Genomic DNA, 27,858 nt, shown 5'->3' on the forward strand with positions numbered 1-27,858 from the left:
TTTAAAGAATATTAAATATTTTAAAAGCACTACCAATGACATTTTCCTCTTTTATTCAGCAATGAAGTGTAACTGCATTAGCAATATTTACCTTGTAGCTAAGGTCTGAGCTGCCAAATTCTCTGAGTAAGTTGTGTCCTGTTACAAGATTGTGGTGCCTCAGAAAGCTTCGCTGTTATTCGCCGTTACGCTGGTGCTGGGACCAGGCGGCCTGCACTTCCAGGTATGGGCTATGATGGTACCAGCTACTTTCTAACAAGGAATTATCCTTTCTATTCTTGGAAAAGAAATAATGCAATTCCTCACTTACTCTGTTTGTAATAATCTAAGGCAGTATTAGGGGTATTTAACTACAGAGAATTCTGGTGTAGTTTCAGGATTTAACCTGAGATTTCTTTGAAGTGCTTTATCTTAACTCATGGACATTGTGGTTTTTTTACCCTGTAACACACTTTTCATGGTAGAGAACTCCTTAAAAGTTTCTAAAAATGACTTTTTCAGAAATATGTGAACTGCTGCTTTTTAACTGACACTTTTAGATCTCCTCACAGTAATGGTTCCTACTGCAGAATGACTGCTGTATTGAGAATGCTGGGTGATTAACGAGATTATTTCACAATCTGTTCAAGTTACAAATGACTGTACATTGTGAACTTTGTAGTAGCTCAGTAAACCTGACTTGCTCTGGGTCTGCTATTACTTCACACAAGAAACATGTGGGAGTTTCTATAGAACTGTCCCCTCAGGTCTCTAGAGGCTTCTGATGGCAGTGTTATTGCATATGGTAATAGAGCATATGAGGCTGGGAGAAAACAGTTATGCTGCTTGGACGGAACAATTAGTACTCAAGTTAGAAGAGACTTACTTAAATGACAGTGATTACTGAAGTTGCTATGATAACATGAGGTGCCCTTCACCATAATCAGTGATTATGGTCTCTAGAAGTAAACTGTCTGGCTTGACTCCCTGCTCTACCATGTAACCCTGGATGAGTTAACCCTTTTTTTTTTTTTTTTAACTTTTTATTAGTAGCTACTCCCTCACTGAACTGTGTGAAGGTTAAGACAGTGCTTTAGAACAATGCTTGGCTACTGTTTTTTATATATCAACTTTAGAAACTGGTCTATAAATGTTAATGATTTGATAAATTACAAAGTTATGAACTTGCATAACACACAAGGAAAAACAAGCACTGGTCATATCACTTGTTTATGTTGTATCTTTGTTACATTGTTTATTCAATATAGAAAAAATATGAATACACTCACAGTATTCTCTTTTAATTTGGTATTTCCACATGGTCAAATATTGACTGTTATTATATTGGGTTTCCTACCCAATTGAAAAAAAGAGGAAGAATGGACCTGGCAGACAATTCTTGTCATGTTATTAACAGTAATACATTTCCCTTGCTCTTAAAAAAACACAAATTAAAAAAAAAACGAATTTTTTTCTTTTTTCTTTTTTTTTGCGGTACGCGGGCCTCTCACTGTTGTGGCCTCTCCCGTTGCGGAGCACAGGCTCCGGACGTGCAGGCTCAGCGGCCATGGCTCACGGGCCCAGCCGCTCCGTGGCATGTGGGATCCTCCCGGACCGGGGCACAAACCCGTGTCCCCTGCATCAGCAGGCGGACTCTCAACCACTGCGCCACCAGGGAAGCCCCAAAAACCTAATTTTGAAAAGACTTCTGATTATTCCGATAAACCACTGCTTACTGGCTCAGGAAAATGTTTTAAAAGATAGATAGATAGATAGATGATAGAAATTAATTCATTCTTTCCCCCAGGAAAAACTTTAAGGTAAACAAACGTCATAAAACCTCAGTTATTCAGGACAAAACTCATATTCCTTACGAAGGGGTCAGTGCTGAAAGAGAATCAAGTGGCAGCCCCCTGCCGAACAATGGCTCTCTATATACTACCCTCACCTCGCCCCAGCCAAGAAAAGGAGACCATACTAACATAATTATGCTGGAGAAAAGAAAAAATCCACACTTAGATATCAGTTGTTTTTTTTAAAAAAAATCCATTTTGCAAATAGAACCTGATTATTTCTCTCGGACATAATCCTTCATTAAGTGGGTCAAACTCACAAATCATTGCTACAAAATACAGTATTTTCCATCACCTTTAGTTATAATATACACTATGTACATAGGTCACCTATTTTAGACTAAATATAAACGAACAGTATCATGTTAAAAACCAGAATCAGGACTTATAAATAGTGCAGAAAATGCAAACGCCAAAAATACGATGCCTCCTATGATTGTCACTGTAAGAGAACAGAAAAAAGTTTAAGGCAAAATTCCTCTAAATAAGCCCTGATGTTGCCTGTTATTCTTCTAATCTAGTAAACTAACATTAAAAACAAATTAGGAATACTTGAACAAATTAGAAACACTTCAATCTCATTTCTACAGCAAAATACTTAACATGCCCGACTGTGAACAGTTAAGAATCAGTTTATTTTCCAGCACTCTTTTACTAACAGAATGATTAAATTGAAACAGTGCTGACAAGCAACAATAGAACTATAACTCATCTTAAAACCCAATTATATAAAAGAGAATTCTCAACAACTTCTGACTAGCAAAGAGACTATTTTTATTCCATCTTTAAGATCTATCAGCTACGTAGGAAATTTTCAGCTGAATCAGTAAATATGGTCTCCATCTATGATTCCCAATCCCGAAGACACATTTTCAAAGCTAAATAGTTCTCGTATTTCCACAGGGTTGATTCACTGACTTAAATATGTTGACAAAAAGCTACTATGAATCCAGTAATGCTTTGAGATGGTTCTGTATTTTACTCACACCTCCAAGTGAAAAACAGTCCATGTTTGCCACAGCAGAGCCAGTACGTTGGACCTCTAAGAGATTATCGTAGCAAAGACCAAGTCTACTTCAGAAGAAACACACTCTCTTTTCTAACCTCAGTGATTCTAAAAGTTAAAATAAATGGAATTTTCTTTCTAATTTAAAAAAGAAAAAAAAAGACTTACCAGTTCTGACAGAGATTTTTTGTGCTATCATTCTTCCTCCAATTACGGCCAGTCCAGTGCAGAGGCAGTGTCCCACTGTTCCACCCACTGCTACGCCACAGGGATCCTGGAAACATACCACTAATTTAAAACCAAGGTTGAAACTGCTACCTGAGAAAGATAACTATCAAGCAATGAAAATAGAGGTCAGTAACAACAACAAAAACATAAAACAATTCTATGAATTCAGCTGTATAATTTATGAAAAGTGTTATGGCTGCTTGGAGGAATATATTCCATTTATACCTAGGACTAGAGATAAAAGGAGAATAAACTCAAATCAATGTGTAAGATCAAAGTAACCTAATTCAACCTTTCAGCAGTTGTTGAACTTACTTCACAGGCACTATTTAGCTCTTAAGTGACAAGTGCTAAGGAGACCTACCCTTAGACACCTCTTCCCTCAGGCGGTATTTGATACTGTCTAGAAACTACGTAAGAGTGTAGTCTGACTGTGCTTCCTAAGAACAGAGACCCTGCCTCTCAGTCTCCACTGCGTCCCAGTGCTTTAGCTCAGTGTCAGGACACAGTATTCATTCAGTAAACACCTGCCACCAAAGCAAACTGGAGGCACTCAGATTGGGAAGACCAGTGAAAGTTTTCCAGAAAAGACAGCCCTGAAGAACAGGCGGGAGCACCTGACCTGGCAGCAGGCCAGCAGCAAGAGGCAGCTGCGGAGCACTTGAGTGTTTCTAGAGAGAACCAGTGAGTCACAAGAGGAGGAGTCCCATCAAGGTAGGAGGGGGCTGGGTCATGAAGGACCCGTATAAGCTTAGAGTTTAGACTTTTTAAGACACTGGTTTTTATCTGGGGAGTGACAGACAGGTTATGCTTTAAAAGTCGAGCCGAGAGAGTGAACTGGAGGGGAAGAAGACTGGAGGCAAAGTGATCAATTGAGAGGCTACTGCCAATAGCCCTGGGAAGAGACAATGCTGGCCTGGGTTGGCGTGGGAAGACTAGGCAGAGAAAGGCAGATGGATTCGAGAGAAACTGAGGCACTACTGATATACCTTAGTGATAAGTGAATGACAGGAGTGAAAAAAATCAGGCCTGACACTCGAGTTCCTCACCCATAATTCTCTAGATGAATTATGGCAATACCAATGTGATTTAAAAGGTAGAGGAAGCAAGGGAGAAAGGGTTTGTGGCTGCCAACAGGAGTTAAAAGTAGAGAAGTTCAAGAATCAGTTGAGTTCAATGGAGAAGTGATGGGACTGAATATAATAACCCCAGGAGAGAATGTAGGAAAGTGCTGATGATACGATCATGAGGAAAGCAACAGTGAAGAGCTGACGGGAAGAGGAGCCCAAGGGAGACTGAACAGGTGGCCAAGCAATGAGCCTCCCAAGATGACCACGGCAAGCCCCACTGGTGGCTGCAGTGAACTTAAAGCTCCAAATCAACTGGTGAGTCAGAAACTAGAGCCCAGTGGGGTTAGTAAGCAAGGAAGTAGAGCCAACTCCTGTTCCCATCACAGCCAAACCCTCTGAAACTGAGGGAAGTGGGGGAGGAAGAGGCTTATATTTGGAAGAGAAGCAGAATTGAGGAAAGGGTAAAACTTTTTTAGATGAGAAAAACTTGTGCATATGCTCACAAAATTGGGCTGGAAGAAAGGCCAAGATTTAAGCTGTAAGTGGGAGCACCGGGGGCTGGAATCCAGAATACAGGCGGGAAAGGACCCACTGTGATGGGTGGCAGTGAAGAAACAATGACCTCTGCTTTCCTCTGTGAAGTGGCAGGAGGCCTGTTTGCTGGGGTGGGCAGTGTGTGTGTGGACTGGGGAAATGGAGAGAGCTGGAAACACTGTCTGTGAGGAATGGAAGAGTGGGACCACGTTTCCTAAATTCTGTTATAACCTCTAAAACTAATATCCCAGAAGATGGTTTCATTCTATTTGAAAGTGACACTTGAAAAATCACTGGATTTAAATAAAATTAAATGGTTCCTTTAATACAGGATTTTTCAGAGTCTTTGGTGTTTTGTATACTCCATCTTCAAAACAAAAAAAAAAACCCACGATATATTATTTGCCAAATTTATTTGACCCTGGAAACTTTTTCCTCTTTTTTTTTTTTTTTTTTAGTACCCATTAACATCTCAAAGGATACTAGGATTCTGTGACATCCAAAGTGAGAACACTGAATTCTACTAGGAGCAGAAATGAAGTTCAGACTAAAATGGACTGGACTAGACTACTGCATGGGTTATACAAAAAAGTTACCAAAAAAATTAGGAAGATTAAGGTAACAAAGATAGACAACTGCATCGGTGCTCGTGAAGAGCCCATTCCATGTGCCTGTGGTGCTGCAGCGTGGAAGGTGGTTGACACTGAGTGCTCCCCACGGTGGGGACCCCATGTGCATCACTTTGTTTCAGCTCAGAGCCACCCTGGAAGGAGACGCTGCAGTGAGGTGCTCGCACGGCCAGAGACTCAACCCCAGGCCGCAGGTGCCGCACTGCTGGCAGGGAGCAGACCCCAGGGGCTCAGGGCGTCTCGAGCCTGTCCCAGGTCGCTCGTGCTGCTTAGACGACAGTATTAAGAAAAATGCAATGATTCTGCCGTCACGACAGCTCACATGGCAGAACCAACCGCCACAGAATGATCACTTGCTTTCAAGTCCCAATTCTGACAATTTGAATGCCAATAAAAAAGGCTGGAGACCAAGAAAAATATAGGTCAAAGCCATTAAAATGACATTTTAAAAGAAAGCTTATTTTTAAATACGGGACTCAAATGAAAAATCGAGTTCCTTTTTTCCGCATTTTTGAGGCTTCTCGGACAAAACAGCCCATCCTCAACTATCTTAGCCCTGGCTTTCAACTCTTGTTTTATATTCTGAACTGCAGCCTATGTTGAGGAACTTGTTCTTTTATGGTAGATATCTCCTAGGAGTTAAAAATAAATTCAAATCAAGCTTGCTATCTAAAAATCTTACCATCTGATTAAAAACAATGTAATTTCATAGATATAAAAATATAAGAAATAGCATTACTTAAGATCAAGAAGAGCTGAAAAGCAGCAGCAGCCTTCCATCCCACAACCATCTCTTCAGTAGACCTCAATCAGTGTGAACAATAACAGACACCTCATGTAAAACGTTACTCCCCTCAAAAGAAATGAGGGTTAAACATTTTCTCAACAAACAGTTATCTTTTACAGAGTGGCATCTGACAACTATGAACAAGATACAGCAGAAAAGCCTAGAAGGCAGACAGCCTCGGCTCTAGTCCTTGTCCCTGCTACCAACTAGCTTATGTCCTCGGACAAGTCACCCAGCCTCTCTGGGCCTCAGGATCTTATCTGTAGAGCAAAGGCTAGAACAAGATAATCTGAAGTCTCTTCTGGCTTAACATCCTAGGACTGAGTAACCTCGGGCTAAGACTTAACAAGTTTTCTAAGTAACCTCTGCAACACTCAAATTAGTTTTTTAGCACAAGGAACAGAAGAAGCCAAAGATATCTACTCTTAAGGCATTAGGTATTTATTGCCAAATTGGCCTTCAATAATAATATACCAATTTATGTTCTCAACATAAAGTATACAAAGGAAGTTTCTGAGAAAAGAAAAAACTAAGCCAGAACAACTGCCACACCATCATTTTGGCAAAATTGAAGGGAAGAGGAGTCAAAAGAGAGTAATCTGACCGACTGTAGAAACTGGGAGAAGGTCAGTTTTAAAGAGCAGTAGCGTTATTAGATCTAAAACAGTCTAGTATATGAAGTCATCCCTTGACCCACCCTGACTCTGTCCCGTGACCTCTGGAGCAAAGTAACATTAGTTATGCTTAGTTTTAATACAGAAGCAGTCTCCAAGTACCACTCACCTCTCTAGCTGCCAAAACAATTGTAGTTAGTTGAGAGCGATCGCCCCATTCTGCTAAGAATGTTAATGTAAGAGCTTGAACAAAGATGGGTGAAATAAAATGCAGCCACTTTTTCTGAGGTATTGTTGTGCTTGTACCCGTTTCAACATCTCCTGGTCCATTTAAGAGTTTGGTTCGTTGAAACTAAATTTCAAGAAAAAAAAAAAAAGACATTAATTCTAGGAACCAAGTCAATAGAGCACAAAATTACTTAATCTTTCTTTTAAACAGTGTTTAAATTCCATAGGAATATGCTCTGAGAAACTAAAGTTATGTAACCCCAAACTTTTCTTTTGAACCACTGGTCTCACATAGCAACAAATGCTATATTCTCAATTCTTCCATTTCTTCCCAATGAAATAAACAATATTAACTGATCACTCATTATCCTAGATGCTGTGGAAAGAAACAGGTAAAATTATAAACTACAGTTCCTGTTTTTCAGGAGCTTATAGTCAATCTAATTAAGGAACTTGATTACAGGTGTTCAGTATTCATCCCCGAGTCCTTTCTCTACCACATTCACACTAACCCAGTCCTATCACAGCCAGATGTAAGAACGGAAACTAAACAAAATAAGCTATTTCTGTGTAGCCCACACACATCACAGATATGGATGACTACTGGAAAACCTCTGGATAGTGTTTACTCTTAATAGTTGAGTGCCTTTTTGGTCCAGATGTTTAACGGTGCTTTGACTTACTTCTTCATCTTTTTTCTTTAATTCTGCTTGAACTTCTTCTAGTTCCTCTTGACCTTCATCTGGACTCATCTTTAAGCCTTCCCGAAGCATTCTAATGCCAAAAATGGCAAATAATGCAGTTGAAACATAGTATGTATACACCCTGGGGATGACTGTGGTGGCATAGCCAAACAAAACTGCAAGAAAGTGCAACAGTGTATTAGTTAATTAGCATATTATACACCAACCAAAGAAACAGTTCAGAAGTCATCATTTACCACTGTTTTAAAGGGGAAATGTTCACATTAGAAGCTCAGCTATTACATAATAACCTTAAACTCTACGTCTTTTCCTCCACCAATATCGAACCCTTAGCCAATGACTCATCACAGCTTAGCAAGAGATCAGTGGTGCAGGTTGAGGTGGCAGGGCTTCCACACGTCTCTCTCACGAGATGATCATCTCCTCTTCAGACACCCGCCAGGGGCTGGCTCGCCACGGGTCGTGCAGGGCACAGAACTTTAGTTAGGAGGTTAACTGTGATGCCCTCTACTGATCCCATGATCTAATAACCTGGAAGCTATGCCACTGCCCTATGTGATATTTCTTCATCACAAATCTTTAAATTACAAACTTCTGTAGTGAAGAATCACGACAGGATACTCATGTGGCATTATTCAAACTCTGCTTCTTTGCAACTATTTAAAAATAAGTATATCTTATGAAAGAAAACGAATAATTCCATATCTATACATATACATATATAGCCATACAAACTCACATATATGTAACATAACAGACAAACTTATTCAGTACTATGCTTTCCTATCATCAAGTACAGAGGGACAATTGTATAAATTATACAAAAAAACTATACTTGGAACTATCAATATATCAAGAACCTAAATCCTAACTGTGAAACACATTCACATTGGTAATATGAAGTCAGTAATTAAAAACTATGGAAGGGCCAGAGGGTATCTGCATATATAACAAATGCAATTACTCTTTACTTCACCAGCTCTTTTTATAAAATGGGCACAACACTTACAAAACTGCCTGAACATCAAAAATATAACTGCATAGGTAAAGCATTCCTTGCTTCATTATATTACAAAATGAAAAAGACTTTAATATCATGTTTAGAAATGTAAACCTATGCTTATGTGCATATCTATATCCAAGTTACATAGGTACATGTGTATATGTACCCGCACACACACACATAATACAGACATATATTTTCTAGTTCTGTCCACTGAAAAGGCCAAGAAGCCAAGACATCTCAATGACAATGAGCCAACTTTGCACCCAGATCTTGATTTCTAATACATTGCCCACTAAAAGGCTCCTCAGAGAAATGGCTAATTCCAGGACTGGGCAGAGCAGGTACAAGATGAGCCCGAACTATCCTGTTATACTAGAATGTAAGGAAGAACCAAAACACATAATAGCATGTCACAAGGACACGGGAGTCAGGCTGGAGGGGCTCCCAGCTGCCACATCTGGGACAATTTAAGGAACAATATAGTTAAGTAATTAATTATAAACCGCTGAAAAGAAGGAGTTTATGAATTTATATTGATAATAAACAGACAAACCAATGGGAGGTGGGGTGAGCTCTTTATCTTAGAGTAGCATGCCAGGGCCCACTGGTAAACGTGGATGGGGTACTGGAATTAGCCACCATTTTGCAAGCATCAAGGTGAAGTTCAGATCATGTAAGAGTCATCAACTGATGCTAAACTATGGGGAACAGGGTATTTGTATTGTCTTAAAGTGTCTGCCTAAAGACTACATATTAATTGCAAGGGAAGAAAAAAAAACAGTATACAAAGAGAAATCCTGACAGGGTGATCAAAATTAACATCGTCAGTGAGGGACAAATGGACATCATGTGCTACTCTTTTAAGAGGGACATGCATCACCTATACAGTGTTCTAGTCAAGAATGCATAACCTCAATCTAGTCATGAGGAAACATCACACAAACACAAAATGAGGAACAGCCCGTTAAAGGGGAGGGGGATGTATCTTAGAAAAATATTATAGAACACATAAGAAAAACTATAGAAATATTTCAGATTAAAAGACTGAAAAGAACTTAATGTACCACCTGACCTAGACTAGATTCTCTACAAGAAGGAAAAAACTGCTAGAGATAATTTTTTTTTTTTTTGCGGTACGCGGGCCTCTCACTGCTGTGGCCTCTCCCGTCGCGGAGCACAGGCACCGGACGCACAGGCTCAGTGGCCATGGCTCACGGGCCCAGCCGCTCTGCGGCAAGTGGGATCCTCCAGGACCGGGGCACGAACTCACTTCCCCTGCATCGGCAGGCGGACTCTCAACCACTGCGCCACCAGGGAAGCCCTAGAGAGAATATTTTAGATCAACTGACAAAATTAAAATATGGATGACAGAGTAATGTATCAATCTATGTCTATAAAGATATATGTGTTTATGTACTTTATTCCTCTATAGATATATAAACTGTGCGTATATGTACATATATTATACACCTAGAGATATATAAATTATGTGTGTATACATATAATTTTATTCAGATATCAAGGGATAGGTCACAAATGCTAAAGCAAATGTGGTAAAATGTTAACAACAGGTGAATCTGGATAAAAGGTATATAGGTGTTCTTATACTATTTTATTTTTGCAACTTTGTAAATTTAAAATATTTTCCATAAAAGGTTTTAAAAATTTTAAAAAGCGACATAGCAAACCTTTTAAAATCTCCTAAATTTGGCTTTCCTTTTACCTTCAGATAATCTAAAAGAACTATTTACTGACACAATCCCATGTTTTCTGCCTTGACATTTCCATAGAGAGAAAAAAACGATCTGGCACTACAACCTTGTTCTTCTTCCCCTGGTTGCTGTCCCTCAATTTCCTTTCTTTGGAAGCCTTTCCTCAGACACTCAAGTACTTTGGTTCTGTGAACAAGGAGAGGTTATTTCTCTTTAAGCAAGTGATTTGCATCAAGTCAGAAACCACTGATTTACAAGTAATTAAACTGAAAACACTTGGCACAAGAACATTAGTGTGAGGGGGAAAAAATGGCCCAAGGATAAAACTGGGGAATATCAATATTTATGATACAGTTGTTTTTTTTTTCTCAGAGGGATAAGACTATAACTCAAAGCAGGGGGCGTCTTAGAAGCCAAGAGAATAAAAGGATGAGAATGCCCATGAATGTGGCCTGAGGGGCTCATTAAAATGAAAACTGAACTCTGTAATAACGAAGGCTGATCACTGAAGCCTTTAAAACACAGACTTTCCAGGGGACACGGATGAACAGTTTGTGAAAGAATCTATTTGCAGAAGTTCAACTTCCATGGGTACTTTTCCCTAAAACTCATCTGCCTGAAAACATGCTTGTAGCTGAGGAGTTGTGCGGGTTCTCCTTTCTCACGTCCCTTCTTCACAGCTGCCCTCTGCTCACTCTACAAAGATGACTTTCACCCAGCACCTATGGTGCGTTTCCCACAGTATGGAAAGATATCCTAGGGCACCAAAGAGAGGGTCTGAAATACTGGTATGCCCAGTCAAGGCATCATAAACCAGAGACGGGGCTTTGGGTCTTCCCTGTCTTATACAAGTTTCCTATAAGGCCACAGCATTAGAAATAATGGCATTTTAGGCACTGGAAATAATGGTCATGGATGAGAAATAGGGTATTTGGACCTCAGCAGGAATACTTTTTACTTAGAAATTGTGCTTCCTTCATCCTCCAACCAGGGGGATGCTTTTCCCTAAGGCAGAGTCTTGATACAGCAAAGAGAGCATCAGAAAAGATACTAAATCCCAGTGGCTTATTTCCCCAGGCAGCTCACACCGAGCTGGGTTCCAGGCCCAATCTGGCCAGCCAACCATTTTAGAATTAGAATTCTAAACAGCTGGTTGCCATGGGAACGTATATCATGTTTATTAAATTCAACAACCAAGTAAATGTCTTCTGACAGAAAATAAGCGTGACTTAGATGGTTTACTATGGAACAACTGCCATGGCAATTAGGCAATGTGGTAGACATTTTCCATAAATTGAATGAGCTAAATCTGTGGCTCCAAGGCTCCAGAAAAATATATTTTAAACATGTGATCTGATACAATTTTTAAGATGAAATCCTTTATTGGTGAAAGTACAGTGAAATTAAAAATATTTCAATTTTCTCAACCATTTCTAAATATATCCAATTAAACAAGGTATTGGGTTGGCCAGAAAGTTTGTTTGGGCTTTTCCCCAAGATGTTATGGAAAAATCCGAATGAACTTTCTGGCCAATCCAATACTTCTAAGTAAAAGACTAAACATGTATAAGAACAGTCATTTGATGAATTTCAGAAAAACACTTTTTGGTATACTTGATGGCCCGTGTACCGCAAAAAAAAAAAAAAAAAGACCAGAATTGATTGTAAACCTAGCTTCATTCTAGCAATAATTATCATCCATGGACATATAAACTAATTTTAAAAGAACAGTTCTATCATCTCATTAAGAGATGCATTTCCAACTTTTAAAAAATGTTTACTTAAATTTGTGATATATTTTGCTTTGATCAACTGTGTGCTAGTAACTATAACTCGATCGATAACTGTTAACATTTAGGGACTTAACAGGAAATTTCACCATCTTGTAAAGTTCAATTTAAATGCATATTTTTGCTGCAGAAAAATGACAGTGTGATCCATAAAAGATTTTCAAGCAAAAAACTTATCATCATTAGAGTAAAATTCTATGAGGAAAGTAAATGAAAGTAAGAATTAAGGAGGAAAAAGAACAATGTAAATTTCCAAATGTTAAAGCAGAATTTACTCACGTTTTTTTTTTTTTTTTTGCGGTAGGCAGGCCTCTCACCGCTGTGGCCTCTCCCGTTGCGGAGCACAGGCTCCAGACGCGCAGGCTCAGCGGCCATGGCTCACGGGCCCAGCCGCTCCCCGGCATGTGGGATCTTCCCAGACCGGGGCACGAACCCGCGTCGCCTGCATCGACAGGCGGACTCCCAACCACTATGCCACCAGGGAAGCCCTACTAACGTTTTTTTAAAGGAATGATGGTGGCAGTGATGTTAAGTATCAAATTGCTAATGGTATTTAGATTCCATTAGGTGTATTTTGCAAGAACAGGCCAAGTAGGCCCGAGCCCTGGGACAGCTGGTGCAGGCCCACCCTGGCTGAGTCGGGAAGGAAATCAATGTTGACCTCACAGCTGCTCCTACCTCCCCGCTGATCCCTCTCCTTCCTCTCAGGCCTTCTTCCAAATCTGCCCTGGGTTTCTCCATAGTCACTCCTCCTAAGGAACAAACTCACAAAAACTGAGAAGTTGCCTCTCTTTGTTTTGTTTTGTTTTTTGTGGTACGCGGGCCTCTCACTGTTGTGGCCTCTCCCGTTGTGGGGCACAGGCTCCAGACGCGCAGGCTCAGCAGCCATAGGTTCACGGGCCCAGCCGCTCTGCGGCACGTGGGATCCTCCCGGACCGGGGCACGAACCCACGTCCCCTGCATCGGCAGGCGGACTCTCAACCACTGCGCCACCAGGGAAGCCCGAGAAGTTGCCCCTCTTGACGGCTTTGAATTTTAGTGAGAAATTTTGAAAACAGCCAAAGACAAGAATGCCCGATGGAGGCTGTTCAGACATCAAGCTCTCTTCAGGGTGGGACGGGGCAGGAGGAGATGGCTCTCACAGCCTCCGCACTACTGGCTGCCCACCCCCGCTTCCACCACGCATGCCTGGCCACAGACCCAACACTTTTCTAGGCACACAGGTGGTTCTAAACAAGTACTTGTTGAACTAATTAGCCATTTTTGTAAATAATGTGAAAATATCCAAATAAATGGTTCAGTTGTGCCCTGGGCACAGGTGAGCCATACCTAGATGCAAAGCCTCTTTACGATAAGGGGGAAGAGAACTAACTGTTACAGAACTAACCATCCTATACAAGATGGTTTGCTTGTTTTACTTCATTTAATCTTTCTTACAATTCTGTAAGGACTGTTACTATCAGTATCCTGAGTTTACAGCAGACAAAGATTCTCCAGAAGCTTAAATAACTTAGAAAGTCATAATGGAGTAAAAATATAATTAATTCCCAATGACTTTTAAGCTTCAAACCTTTTCCCAATAAAATTTTAATTAGCAAACAGATGACAGTAAATTGTTCTCAGAGGAAGGATTGGGGGGCTCATAGCCACCCTGACTGTGCAGCCTCCAGCCCTCATCCACCTCCCCCTGCAGAACCTCTTACCCTGAAGAAAACCATCGGAAACCCCTGGATTCAGAGACAGACACAGCCTTTGAATCCCAGCTCCACTGCCTGTGAGACATGAGTGCATAATACGTCTCTGCTTTCTGTTTGTCCATCTGTAGCAGGACAAAGGGTTGTCCTGAAGCGGGCCTGAAGCATCATGCACACAGATGGTACTCAGCAAATGGCAGCCGTGTGACCTGCTCCTGTCTGCATGATGAGCAAGCAGTAGAGACTAGATTCAGCCCCAGGCTCAAGACGTCAGGTCTCGTGCCTTTCCTGCCCCCCACCCCCCAGCAGCTCCACGCTCCTAAATAGAACATAGAGAAAGGCCTCAGGACCCAAAAGCAAGCCAGTTTAGGAGCGAATCTGGAATGCTAACAAGAAAGAAATAACACTGGCAAATGGAAATTTTGCAAAGGAAATGGCTGCCACGCTTACAGACTGCTGAAATTCCCTCCGGAACTGAACTCAACCATCTAGGGGGAATGGGTACAGTGTGACCAGGCTGATGGGAAAACAAACGGGGTCAACGGATTTGACCGGGGAAGCAGTGTTTAACCTATCTCGAAAGGCTGTGTTTAAAATGTATGATGTCTGAAATTTCTTTTTTAATCAGTTTGCAAATGTAATATAAATTTAAATATTGTGTAACAAATGTTAAAACACTTATAAGACAAACATAAAAAAAAGAATACCAACTATAACAATTCTACACAATATACCAAAAATTAGATCTTTGAAACTCCTTGAACTTACGATGAAAAGTGAGAGGGGGTATAGTTTTTCAAAATTATTTTAGAGATATACAAGGAAGAGGTTTGAAGACCAGTGATACAGCCCATTCCTTCAAATAGTCCAGGTGAGAGGAGCTGTCAGTACCAGCAGCCAGAGGGAGGTGGGCCAAGGGTCAGGACGAAAGAGACCAACCCCACTCACCGCTGAGGGAAGGGAGCTAAATCCATAGAAAGAGTTGGGGGAGCGCATGGAGCCAGGTTCTGAGGAGGGAATGGGCGGAGAGAGGACAGCCTTCTACTTTATCCTCAAAGCTGGAAGTTTCAAAACTAAAATTCTCTGATATTATTCAAACTCATTCCAAACAAGTGACTTCACCATTTACAACCTGCTCCACTATTTCCTAGAATCAAAATTTGCTTTTGAAGAGAAAATTTTTGTGTATGTGAAATATGAATAATGCTAATATCCAAATGTGAAAAGTAGTCAATTTTTTTATTCAATAAAATACTCATGGTAGGTTTAAAAAGACAAACTTTAACAAGCATCCAAGCATCCAGAAATAGAACCTGTCCTATACTTTAAGAACTGTGTTTCAGGAGAAATCTAAGGCATGCTGAAAGAGAGGAGTGAATGACTGAGCACCTGAAATATAAGATCTCATTTTAATACAAACCGCAACCCTGTGAGGCAGCTAGATACTATCTCCAGTTTACAGATGGGGAACTGAAACTCAAAGAGGTTAAGTAACTTACCATTAAGTTAATACACAGCAGAATGAGACTCCAATCCAAGTCTGGCTCTAAGGGGAAAACTCGCTATTTTCCATCCAACTACATGGCTCAAGGTAGCTTCTGAATCAGAGACTAAACTATGTTTAATTATGTAGTGTTAAGTTTACTTTCTCCTGGTCTTAATTCTTTGAAAAATTGAAGCCTATATAATAGTAACTCAAATAGTAATACAAACCGGGAATCTAAGAATGTTTCATTCCCTACTGTTGGGGTAAGAGGTTAAGAATAGCTTAACAGAACACAATACCCTGAACATTACCCCTCACTACTGATTACCAAATGCCCTTCAACAGAAAATATGCAATTCTCTGTGGTTGCTTGCGTCCTGTTTCTAAAGTATCAGATATAAATTTCTCTGGACTTAAAAAGGAAAAAGAAAAAAAAGCAAGGATAGCCATAGCAAAAGCAAGGATCAAAAAGCTAGTGAATAAATGAGGAGCATGTATCCTGGCTCTGAATAGCTAAAAATTTAATTTCAAAAGTGCAATATCGTTTTTAGGAATTTATGTACTGTAAACATTTTCTGCTTACTAAGTTCTGAAACATGAACCAAATTCCAATATAACTAGTTGAATGATTCAGTGACTTAATACCACCATGCTTTCTCTTTAATTCAATAAACTCATTAGGAGGAAAAAGCACTCACCTGATAAGCACGTCATTAGGCCCAAGGCAAGCATAGCACCAGCCAACACTGTCAAACGATTATAGCGCATTGCCATGATGGCTGCTATAAAAAATGTCTTATCACCCAGTTCAGATACAATGATAACTGATATGGCAGCCACAAATGCATGGATAAATCCCAAATTAGTTTGGGTAGCTGGATCTTCTTTATTGGTATGAACTGGAGCAGCTGGTGTAAATCCTTTCTGAAATTAAAAAAATACATATTTATCAGCTACTTTTTTGAAAAAAGTCATTATTTTAAATTATTTTATTTTGTAGGTGAACTAAGATTGTTTTTCTGTCATGGTCATTAGACTTATTTACTGTCTAATCACTTTGAAAGCCATTAGCAATGAGAGAAACCTCTGATTGATGCCTGCTACAATGGAAATCCAAGTACAAGTCTACAAAACAATTAAAAAAAAAAGAGTAGAGAACAGCTATATCCACACATCAAAATTACCTTGTTTTCTAAGTGTGAGCTGAGATTTAGTTCTTAGCTATGTCTCATTCAAGTTTTTATTCATAACTTGGGTGTAAGACCCAAGGTATGCTTATCAAACATTTAACAGGAAGCTGAGAGAAATTTCATGAACACTTACGAGAACAAAGTAGGATCTGGAAAGCTCTCAACAGGCTAGAAGAAGAGTTGGCTCTAGCTAAGATGAGATCTAATATAGCTGGATATATGGTTGGTCCTACACTAAAAATATCCTAGGCTGAAATGTGGCCTAATAAAAAAGATAAGCCAGAGTCTCAGTTGGTGTTAAGGTCATTTTGAGTTGAAAATGTGACAAAGCTCCAAAAAGGCAGCAAGTACTTTAAGCACTTTAAAGAGTCAGTGACAAGCCCATCTTCTGTGCTGCAGAGCCCTTACCCAAAGTTCTGTACTGGCTCTGAGGCACCACATTTTAAGAAGGCACTGCCCTCTGAAGATTACTGCAGACAAAAGAGACTCTAAAGCCAGGGACAGGCAAGCAACAGCTAAGAGTAAATCCAGCTGAGAATGATTTTTATGTTTTTTAAGGGTCTGCAAAAAAAAAAAGAAAAAGAGAAAGAGGGAGGGAGGGAGGGAAAGGGATGGAGGGAAGTAGGAAAAGAAAATTATGCAACAGAGACCTTAAGTAGCCTGCAAACACGTGGCCCAAACCTAAAATATTTATAATCAGGCCCATGACAAAAAAAAGTTTGCCAACTCAGTCTCTAAAACAATCACATAAGGGACCAGGAAGCACTGGGTGCCTACGTTCCAATAATTGAGAAAGTCTGATGAAAGTCTATATGGTCCCAAGAGATAGAACTAAAAAGTTATAGGTGGCATGGCAGGTTGTAGCTTAACACACAGAAAAGATTTCTACTCCACAGGAGCCCCCAGAAGCTGAAATGGACTTCTAGAGAGGGTAGCAAATTCCCTCCTCAACGTGAGAGTTCCAAGGAAGAGAACTACCACCTACAGGAAGTGTGCTCATCAGAGGTTCTCAACCAGGGCGATTTTGTCTCCCAGGGGACTTTTGGCAAAGTCCGGAAACATTTTTTTTGTCACAGCTGAAGGGAAACTAATGGTATCTAGTGGGTAGAGGCGAGAACTGCTGCTACGCACAGGACATAATGCGTAGGACAGCTCCTCACAACAAAACATTATCTAATCCAAAATATCAATAGTTCCTAGGGGGAGAGACCCTGGACTAAAGGAATCACTTCTAAAGGTCTCTTCCAATCCTAATTGCCTTATCTTTAATTAATTTTTAAAGCCTACGAGTCTCTAGAAACCTGAGGGATAAAAAAGAAAAAGAAACCCAAGAATGTATGTGAGTTTTGACAGAGTATAAAAAGAAGTACTTTTATTCACAAAGGCTCCAGTCAGAGATAAGAATAAAATGCTAAATTTTTAGTGTGCATGTCATTCCTTAACACATGACATAAACTTGACTCCCAAATTCCACGGTAAAGATCAGAAAACTTTAAGCATTACTCAGACTAGACCTCTGAGCTAAAAATTGGGGAAATTTAACAATTTAGAAAATACGTGGTGTGAGGGCTAAATCAAAAGGGCAGCCTCAGAAGCTAGCTCTTGATTAAGCAAGTACCATTTTAAGGGATTCTAGCTTTCTCTCCATTATCATTTTAATTCCAACTATGCTGATCTTCTTATCTCTTCCAATACCCTATGAGCATTAAGCATCATAAAAAATATAAGCATTTTCATTCAGCTTTCACTAATGCAACATTTTCCTCTTGGAAATACCTTCTGAATGAAAAAAATTCATTGCAAAATATTTAGGACCTGAAATCCAAGAAAATTTCTTAGGAATAAATATTCCTAAAACATTTATTTACAACCAATTAGCTGCAAGCTCAAACAGAAAATGTTTACTTTTAAAAACAAACAATAATGATCAAAACCACAAATTCTCATCGTTTTATAATTCGCAGCCATAAAACCGTGGCCACATTACTTAGCCTCTCTGTTCCTCTGTGAAATGATGAGAATAAAACTTGCCTTGCAAGCACAAAGCAAAACAAAACTACATATTCTTTTTTTTTTTGTGTGTGTGGTACGCGGGCCTCTCACTGTTGTGGCCTCTCCCGTTGCGAAGCACAGGCTCCGGATGCGCAGGCTCAGCGGCCATGGCTCACGGGCCCAGCCGCTCCGCGGCATGTGGGATCTTCCCGGACCAGGGCACGAACCCGTGTCCCCTGCATCAGCAGGCGGACTCTCAACCACTGCGCCACCAGAGAAGCCCAAAACTACATATTCTTAAAACCTTTCTATATACAAAGCACAAGAAAAATTAACTTACAGTTTTTGTTATACATTGAGCTGGTCCTGGATAGCCAAAATCAGTGTTAAACAGCCACCAAACATGGTGTGATAAGAATTTAAAACAAAAGTACTAGGGTATTATGAAGATAGAAGATTTAAAAAACTTGAAGTGTTAATAAATAGGGGCAGAAAATGATCAATTACCATTCATTCATTTGTTGTCGATCAATTGCCCAAGTGATTACTGTGTACAAGGATCATCTCCTTTTTCTAATTCACCTTCAGAGTGACAGAATGTACTGGTTTAATAGGTGGGCTTTGGAATCAGACTTCCAGGGTTCATAGCCAAGGTATTACTGGTTACTGTACGACCCTGCGCCAGTAAGTTTACCTCCCTGTGATTCAAGTTACATCTCTAAGATGAGGGGTACCTATACCTTACAAGGTGGTTGTGAGGATTAAATGAATTACTACACATAAAGCCCCTAGGATGGTGCCTAATATACAGTAAGCACTCAGTCAGTTATTATAGCACACCACAACGTGACCAGTTTAATCTTCCTAAAACTAATTTCATCATGACTTTCTTATGCCTAGAACATAAAATGCAAATACTTAATTCTGGTAACTATCCAACATGTCCGTCCCATCTAATCACATACCAATTCCCAAAGTGAACCTTAGTGAACCTCCCTAATGAAGGATGAGCCAGAGCAGCACTGTCCAACAGAAAATAATGCAAGCCACATAATGTAATTTTAAAATCCTTAAGGGGGGCTTCCCTGGTGGCGCAGTGGTTAAGAATCCGCCTGCCAATGCAGGGGACATGGGTTCAATCCCTGGTCCAGGAAGATCCCACATGCCGCAGAACAGCCAAACCCTGGCGCCACAACTACTGAGCCTGCGCTCTAGAGCCCGTGAGCCACAACTACTGAGACCACGAGCCACAACTACTGAAGCCCACGCGCCTAGAGCCCGTGCTCTGGAACAAGAGAAGCCACTACAATGAGAAGCCTCACAACGAAGAGTAGCCCCCGCTCACCGCAACTAGAGAAAGCCCGCGCGCAGCAACAAAGACCCAACACAGCCCCAAATAAATAAATTAATTAATTTTTTAAAAATTTAAAAATAAAATAAAATTTCTAGGGGATTCCCTAGCGGTCCAGTGGAGTTAGGACTCCATGCTTCCACTCCAAGGGGCACGGGTTCGATCCTGTTTGGGGAACTGGGATCCCGCAAGCTGCGCAGTGCAGTCCAAAACGATAAAATAAAATAAAATTTCTAGTAGTCAGATATTAAAAAGTAAAAACAGATAAAATTATTTTTAATATTATTTAATTTAACCCAATATATCCAAAATACTACTCTAGGAATATTTTTCAAATGACTAATGAGATATCAGTATTTAACCCTCTTGTTTTGTTCTTACCAAATCTTCAAACACCGGTGTGTATCTACTCATTGCACACATCTCATGCACACCTCAGTTTGGACCTGCCACATCTTTTCAAGTGCTTAAAAACTGCCACATGGCTCATGGCTGTAGTACTGGGCAGTGTGGCTCAAGAACACTTCAAGTTTTGGGGTAACACAAGCCTTCAGTCACGCAGTCCTGCTTCCCTTCCTACCTTTCTATCATTATGCCCCTATTCATCCACATTCCTCAAGACCCAACTTATGTAGAGCCTCTTGAGCAAGCCGTACCTCAACAACTCCAGCCCCTTAAGGATCCCACTTCCCTCAAACTGCAGGCATACTGTGGGCAATGAGTCATGGCAAGTACATGACTGGAACAAAGTTTGAGGTAGGAACACTCAGGGGGCTAACCGTTTTGTCCTAGAAATGCGTATAAATGTAATGTTATCATTTGTAATAATTAAGAGACAAAAATAACTAAATGTCCATCCATAAGGAACTGGTTAAAAATGGTAGCTCCATATACTGGAATATTACGGGGCTAAAAATAAGAACGTTTTATATATACTAATAAGAAAAAAAAGCACTAAGACATTTTTAAGTTGAAAAAAGTATGTCTTATGTACATAGTTATTGTATGTATGTTATGGGGCGGTGAGTTAGGTAGGTATATAAAGTATTTACACAGTTGCTAATGAACCAGAAATCTCAGGACACAGTGGCCAGGGAAGGAACCAGGATGACTAGAACAGGTGTTGGCAAACTTTTACTTAAAGGGCCAAATATTTAACCTCATGGACCGTAAAGTTTCTTTGGTAATTACCCAACTCTGAGGCTACACCCTGAGATCAGCCATAGGTAATACTTAAACGAATGGCCTGGCTCTATTCCAACAAAACTTTATTTACAAAAACAGGCAGTCAGTGGTAAACTACAGTTTGCTGACCCCTGAGCTAGAATACAAGGGGAGGTGACACACTTCTCATTCTACATTTTTCTGTACCTTTTGGATTTTTCACCATGCACATGATTAAAGACACCTATTATGCACCACTTCAAAAATCGCTTGACCCCATCTCTTACTCCAGCTATGGAGGACCAATTCCTTGCAGGCTGTAACTAGCTTTAGGCAGATCCAACCAGAAAGTAAGCACGGTGCACATACTTACTCACTACACTACCCAGAAGTATGCAGGAGTTAACCCCTGTGGGGCAACCTCTGACCAATGCAGAGGAACCGATTCTGAGGTTCATTACATTAGGCTCCCAGAAGTTGCAGCAGAATTCATACTAGTCACTCGTGGAGTGGCTAACTTCAAAATGCATCAGGTGCATGCATTCACCTTCTGCCCTGGACTGACAATTTGAGAAAATACAGGCTTTATTCTGATAACAGGGAGTAAGCCACCAGATGAATGGTCGGGGTAAGATAAGAAAGATAAACTGGGCTCGGATCGAAAAGCCTGTATGTTTATGGACCAGTTTAGAGGCAAGCGAGAAGCCCTTTAAAGTTTCTGAGTAGAAGACACAAACGTAATTAAGGCACTGTGACTAACAGATCGGGACAGAAAGTAGAGAATATAGAGAATATAGGCCACTGGACCAATTAATTAGGAGTAGGAGGTCTGCTGCACAAGACCAATGTTGAAGTCAAAATAAAGGAAAATATTCCGCACATGATGAAAAAGAAAAATTAATAGAATTTTTAAAAGGCAAAGAATCAAAGACGCTATTCATATTCCCATAAGGTATACAGGAAAGAGGACTAAAAATAAGGGGTTTAGTTTCACACATGTTCAATTTGAGGATAAAAAGCATTTCAAATAAAGCTTTCCAAGAAGTCATCAGAAATGAAAACCTGAGTTTAGGCCAGCACAGCCTCAAGTTATGTATTTGGTTGCTGGCAACCTGAATTTATCAGCTAGAGCTTTGCAAGACTAGATTTCTAAGGGCAAAGGCAGAGATTACATTGAAAAAATGAACCTTAGACAATGTCTATATTTAGGGAAGGTGTGGAGGGGGGGAAAAAGAGAAAACAAAATTGTCTTAGATATTTAGAGGCAAAGGCAGGAGAAGACCACAGATGGTTCAAGTTAGGGGCAATCACCGTTTCACTGAGCTGCTAACTAAAGGCCAGGGATTTCCATATACATTGTTTTGATACTCAAAACCTTAAAGCTGTTATCCCAACTTAACACAAAAGGAGAAGCTGAGAAACAATAGAGTTAAACCATTTCCTCAAGTTCATACAAACCAAGATAGAGCAGGAGCCTTAAAAAAGTGGATAGATAATAGTGTCAAACGGGAACTGCAAAAGAGCCCTGGATTTAGCAATTAAGGAGGTTACAGGTATCCTTCAAAAATGAAAATTCAATGTAAAGGCATGGGCTGATGCCAGATAACGGAAGACTAAAGCAATGTGAAAAAGCAGCTAATTCCCTAGTTAAAAATTTCATTTACAAAACTGAAGAACAGAAACTAATGCAGCCAAGTAGAGTTAAATCATTGGCCTTTTTTTTTTTTTTTTTTCCTCCAAACAGGAGAAACCTGTGGGCATGTGTAAGCAGACAGAAAGGAACCAAAGAAAAGGAGAGAATAAAGATAGTGAAGGGAAAGTACTGGAGGTCAGAGGAGAATGGGCACATGGACAGAAAGAAATATGGAAAGGGCGATAGTTTTGTCCAATTCAGAAGAAAGGCAGAAAGTACTGGCATAGAAGCAAATATTTAGATTAGTAAAGGACAGTCACATGCAGCAGTGACTATAATTCCAATTTTGGCATTCCACTAGTCAGTTACACAGTGTTAAAATAATGAAACACAGTGTTTTCCTTAGTACAAATACCACCCTTTCAGTATTTTAATTTGGGTCTGAAACTCAGATCATTTAATTTGGATCTGAAACCCAAATTATTTACATCCTGATAGCAGAATCAACAACTTATGATTAGAAAACAAAACCAAAAAACTGACTGAATAAAACTCTTTAAGTTAAAATTAGTTCCAAATTGAAAAATTGTTAAAAAGCTCCCTCATTTAGAGAGTATCCTTTTATTCTTTCATTTTCTTCAAGAGATGAAAATAACAATTAACAATGAAAAAATAATTCCTATTCTAGTTCCAGGGCTCAAATGAACACATACGTGACTGTAATGATATTGATACAGATACCTGCATCAGAATCATCTACACGTGATGAACTAGAGAAGATGAAGATGCTTTCTTTGGAACAAAATCTAGAGCCTGCTACCAAGAAAATGACTGATGTCCCTGCGAAAACAAAGTCCCTCAACAAAAGTTACCACGCAAGAGGTTAGATTATTTGAAGATAAAGAAGGAAAAAGCTTAGAATTGTCTTAGAACTGTCTCCTTGCCATTACTTTATTGTATGAAGTCAGAAAAACCTTTCAGAAATTGGAAAAATGTGCACAAAAATACACGTGTAACTTAAACAATGACATCATGGATAAGCTTGGTTTTAAAAGATTGCATTAAAATAAAGAAATAGGGCTTCCCTGGTGGTGCAGTGGTTGAGAGTCTGCCGATGCAGGGGACAGGGGTCCGTGCCCCGGTCCGGGAAGATCCCACATGCCACGGAGCAGGTGGACCCGTGAGCCATGGCCACTGAGCCTGCGTGTCCGGAGCCTGTGCTCCGCAACGGGAGAGGCCACAACAGTGAGAGGCCCACGTACAGAAAAAAAAAAAAAAGAAAGAAAATTACATTTTATTATAAATTTTCATTATCACCTTTTTATTTGTGGATATTTAACATTTTTTTCCATAAATTTATTTTATTTATTTATTTTTGGCTGGGTTGGGTCTTCATTGCTGTGCGCGGGCTTCCTCCAGTTGCGGTGAGCAGGGGCTACTCTTCCTTGCAGTGTGCGGGCTTCTCTGTGGAGCATGGGCTCTAGGCGCAAAGGCTTCAGTAGTTGTGGCACACGGGCTCAGTAGACGTGGCTCACGGGCTCTAGGCGCGTGGCTTCAGCAGTTGTGGCTCACGGGCTCTAGAGCGCAGGCTCAGTAGTTGTGGCGCACGGGCTTAGTTGCTCCGTGGCATGTGGGATCTTCCCAGACCAGGGCTCGAACCCGTGTCCTGTGCATTGGCAGGCGGATTCTTAACCACTGCACCATCAGGGAAGCCCTAGCTTGTTGTTTTTAAAATAATATTTTTTACGAATGTTACTGTTAATTCATATTAGAATAATATATTTAACAATTACATTTTTCTAAATACATTTTTATTTTAATGAATCTTTAAACAGTTTTGTTTTTATGAATGTTACTGTTTCATAATGTCTATAAATTTTGACATTTGAAATGTATTAAGTGTATTTCACTGATTTTTTTTTTTAATGAATTGCTTTGATAGCAGAACACCAACAAATAAATGCAGTAACATCATGATCGTTTCATTCTGACACAGCAATCATGAGTAAGACAAGGGTCTTCATACCCTTGGAATCAGTCTTAGCTGTAAGGAGGCTAGAATTGGGAGTTTGGACTGTGTGGAGCAGGACTGCAATTTAATGAAAATGGAAGAAAGCTTAAAATATTGTGTGGAAGGCCTTGGTGTTAAAAGATAATAGACAAAAGAAATGCCAAGAAACAGTAAAGCAGAAATACAGTAAGGAGAATGTGTACTGGGTTGAGTGATAGACTTCTGCGGCTTTATCAACAGTGCTTCACAACCAGAGCAGTCCTTCACTGGCCCTTCCAGAATATGCAGCAAATTATAAATTACCTCTGTTAAATCTAGCTGATTTCCCCCAACTAAAGGGACTTAATGCTTCTTGTACTACATACTCTGCCCAAGGAAGGAATAAGAAAAAAGCTGAGTATGTCACTAGAAGTAAACTGCATAAACGAAAGGATCTCAGTAAGCTTGCTTTAAAGCACCCTATAAGATACAACTACAGGGCTTCCTTGGTGGTGCAGTGGTTGAGAGTCCGCCTGCCGATGCAGGGGACACAGGTTCGTGCCCTGGTCCGGGAAGATCCCACATGCCGCGGAGCGGCTGGGCCCGTGAGCCATGGCCGCTGAGCCTGCGCGTCCAGAGCCTGTGCTCCGCAACGGGAGAGGCCACAACAGTGAGAGGCCCGCGTACCGCAAAAAAAAAAGATACAACTACATTTTTATAATACATCTTATATTTGAAAGCTTACCAATACATTTTTTCCTCTCCATTTTCAGAAGTCCACACTCACACAGTGGCATGAAAGCATGTATTTAAACATCCTACCCTTTTAAAAGATCTGCTCCATGCAGTTGCAAAGCAAAACGGTTGAAACTTTCGGATATGCAGCGATGCTGAATCCTTGCTTACGTGGCTATTAAACTGAACTCTGGCCATATTTTACTTCTGCCAAGTGGACAAAAAAAGCAAATGATACTTACATTACATAGCTTAGAAAATATGTGAAAGAAAAATCTCTTCCGATATACTGTAATACCGTAGAGGGAAAAAGACACTTGAGCCATAACAAAAAGTTACGTGAAAATATAATTAAAACAAGATAATTAGATTCTACTACAATACAGAACAAACAGAGTAAATTCCTATCTAAGAAGAACCACCAAGAATATATCAAAATAGTAAAGACAAAAATCATACTATCTTGTGCCTGTCCCTTCCCTCCACGTCCCCAGTTTTAAGGACAAGCATCCTTAAGACACTTAAATATGGTCACTGGATACTGCTGCCTTTTTTTTTTTACACGGCTATATTTATTTCTCCTAGCTGTCTAAAAAGGTATCAATAAGCATACCTACCATTATTTGTATCTCAAAAACCACTATATGACTAAAACTTTAATGCAAGGCCTGGAAAGTTACACAACGCAAAATATTTACCGCTTTAAAATAAACTTCTGATAGTGAGTTAAGTGACAGAAAGCTAAATGATGAACACTAAGAATGAATTTCATGAATCACCATTTCAGTTCAATTTCAGAAGTGGAAATGGTGAGCCGGGTCAGCTGAGCCCACGAGTGACAGGCAGGAGAGAGAAATAACTTTTTGCCCGGAAATTTTAGGGAAGTCTTCACGGAGAGGAGATATCTGCTGGTTCTTGAAGGGTGGGAAAGGTTCTAATCAGTAGGCTTCAAAAAGCCCTTTTATTTAGAGGCCTTTTGTTGGAGAGACTAGCAACAGAGCACATGGCATGTCTTGGATTTGAGTACAGCATATGATTGAGCAAGGGAGTGAGGACTAAAAAGCCTAGAGAGGTTGACTGGAGCCGGATCACCAAAAAACCTGAACATCTTGCTGAAGAGGGTGGACTGAAATCATTATGCCGGGAAACTCACTGAAGATTTCTGAGAAGGAAAATGGAATTCAATGTTTAGGAAGATTAGTTACGTGGGAACATGCTGAAGGTAGCCTGGGGTGGAAACGGGAGGGCTGAGTGCCAAACAGTCCCCTACTAGAAGACACTACAGAGGGCCAGGATTCAGGAATTCAAATTGGAAACGAGGAGAAAGTCCAGGACCCATACTGGGACTAAATTTAAAACCGCTGCAGAGATTTTGAACACTAGTGACTGGTTCTATTAACATAAATTAAGATGTTAATTAATATCTACTTAGTGAAGGCCAAAATGCAGGATTCTGGTACACTTATGACTTTAGTCTTGGCATCCCACAACGCTGCAGCACTCCTTACTGTCAAAGACTGACTGTTCCTCTGCATTCCTAAGGGCTACTTCCTGCAAGCCAGAGCACGTTTTTTAAAAAGTGAGAGTCACGCTTCGTTATCCATATACATTTGGCAAAAATCACAATCGTGCAAAGCTGAATTTGGTAAACAATTTGGGATAGTCTGTTTCAACAATGAAATGGCCCATATTATTATTCTCAGAGAATACGAAAAGCCTCCCAGCTGCCCTCCGTTGAAACTTTCTACTTGGGATGAGTATTTCCATCTCTCTAGAATACATCTGATCAACAAGACGCCCATTCCTCAGCAGCATCTTTATCCTCCCGAGCTAAATTAGGTTTACAGTGGACTCCCAGCTCTGCTCTCCCCTCCTCTCCCCTCCCCGCATAAGGAGCCGGGCGAGGCCAGGCCCGACCCGGGAAAAGAGCACTCCTCGGTCTTCCACCCCAGGGAGCCGGGGCCGGGCGCCCCTCCCCGCGCTGGCAGCCTGCGTCAAGGGCGGCGCTCCGGCGGCGGCGAGCCTGGTACCCGGCTCGTCCTGCTCACCTCGGCCCGGGCCGGCTCGGGGCCCTGCACGGCCGCGGGCTGCTGCTGCAGCTGCTGGGCAGGCGCCGGAGCTTCCTTGTTCCGGTGGCTGAGGTCTTCGTCGGGTACGGCCCGGACCCCGGCCGGGGCCCACAGCAGCGGAAACAGCAGGAGCAGAAGCAGCCGGGGCGCAGATGCGCGGCCGCTACCCCGGGCCGCCGCCGCCGCCATCCCGCCCGCCGAGACAGCCGCGCACGGGCGCCTCAAGAGGAAGTGCGGGCGACTGGAAGCCTCGACCCCGAGCCGTCCCCGGGCGCGTCCCCCACGCCTCGCCGCCGCCTTTCAGGGAGGAGCCTGCAGCATGCGGGAAGTGGCCAGGGCGGACGTGAGGCTTAGGTCAGGCCGGCGCCCGTAGCCGGAGACTCGCCCTCTCCTCGCCCACGGTGGCCACAAGAC

The 27,858-nt window shown here is 40.9% G+C and overlaps 1 protein-coding gene across 1 annotated transcript; it reads right to left on the bottom strand.

Moving 5' to 3' along the window:
• Positions 1-1,205: 1,205 nt before the first annotated feature.
• Positions 1,206-27,858, bottom strand: TMEM165 (transmembrane protein 165). Its single transcript, XM_081227263.1, has 6 exons — positions 27,424-27,858; positions 16,019-16,244; positions 7,612-7,787; positions 6,870-7,052; positions 3,007-3,112; positions 1,206-2,274 (listed from the first exon to the last, which is right to left on the bottom strand). The coding sequence occupies exons 1-6, from the start codon at positions 27,631-27,633 to the stop codon at positions 2,198-2,200; spliced, it is 978 nt and encodes a 325-aa protein (XP_081083389.1). The 5' UTR covers positions 27,634-27,858; the 3' UTR covers positions 1,206-2,197.

This window comes from Mesoplodon bidens (genome assembly GCF_964165515.1).
Source record: "Mesoplodon bidens genome assembly, chromosome: 1".
Lineage (NCBI taxonomy): Eukaryota > Metazoa > Chordata > Mammalia > Artiodactyla > Ziphiidae > Mesoplodon > Mesoplodon bidens.

Coding starts and splice junctions, on each gene's coding strand:
- TMEM165 (XM_081227263.1), bottom strand. CDS start 27,633: ATGGCGGCGGCGGCGGCCCGGGGTAGCGGCCGCGCATCTGCGCCCCGG. Junction 7,053..7,611: donor TAAAGAAAAAAGATGAAGAA/GTAAGTCAAAGC, acceptor CTTGAAATTTAG/TTTCAACGAACCAAACTCTT. Junction 3,113..6,869: donor TTGTTTTGGCAGCTAGAGAG/GTGAGTGGTACT, acceptor GTATGTTTCCAG/GATCCCTGTGGCGTAGCAGT.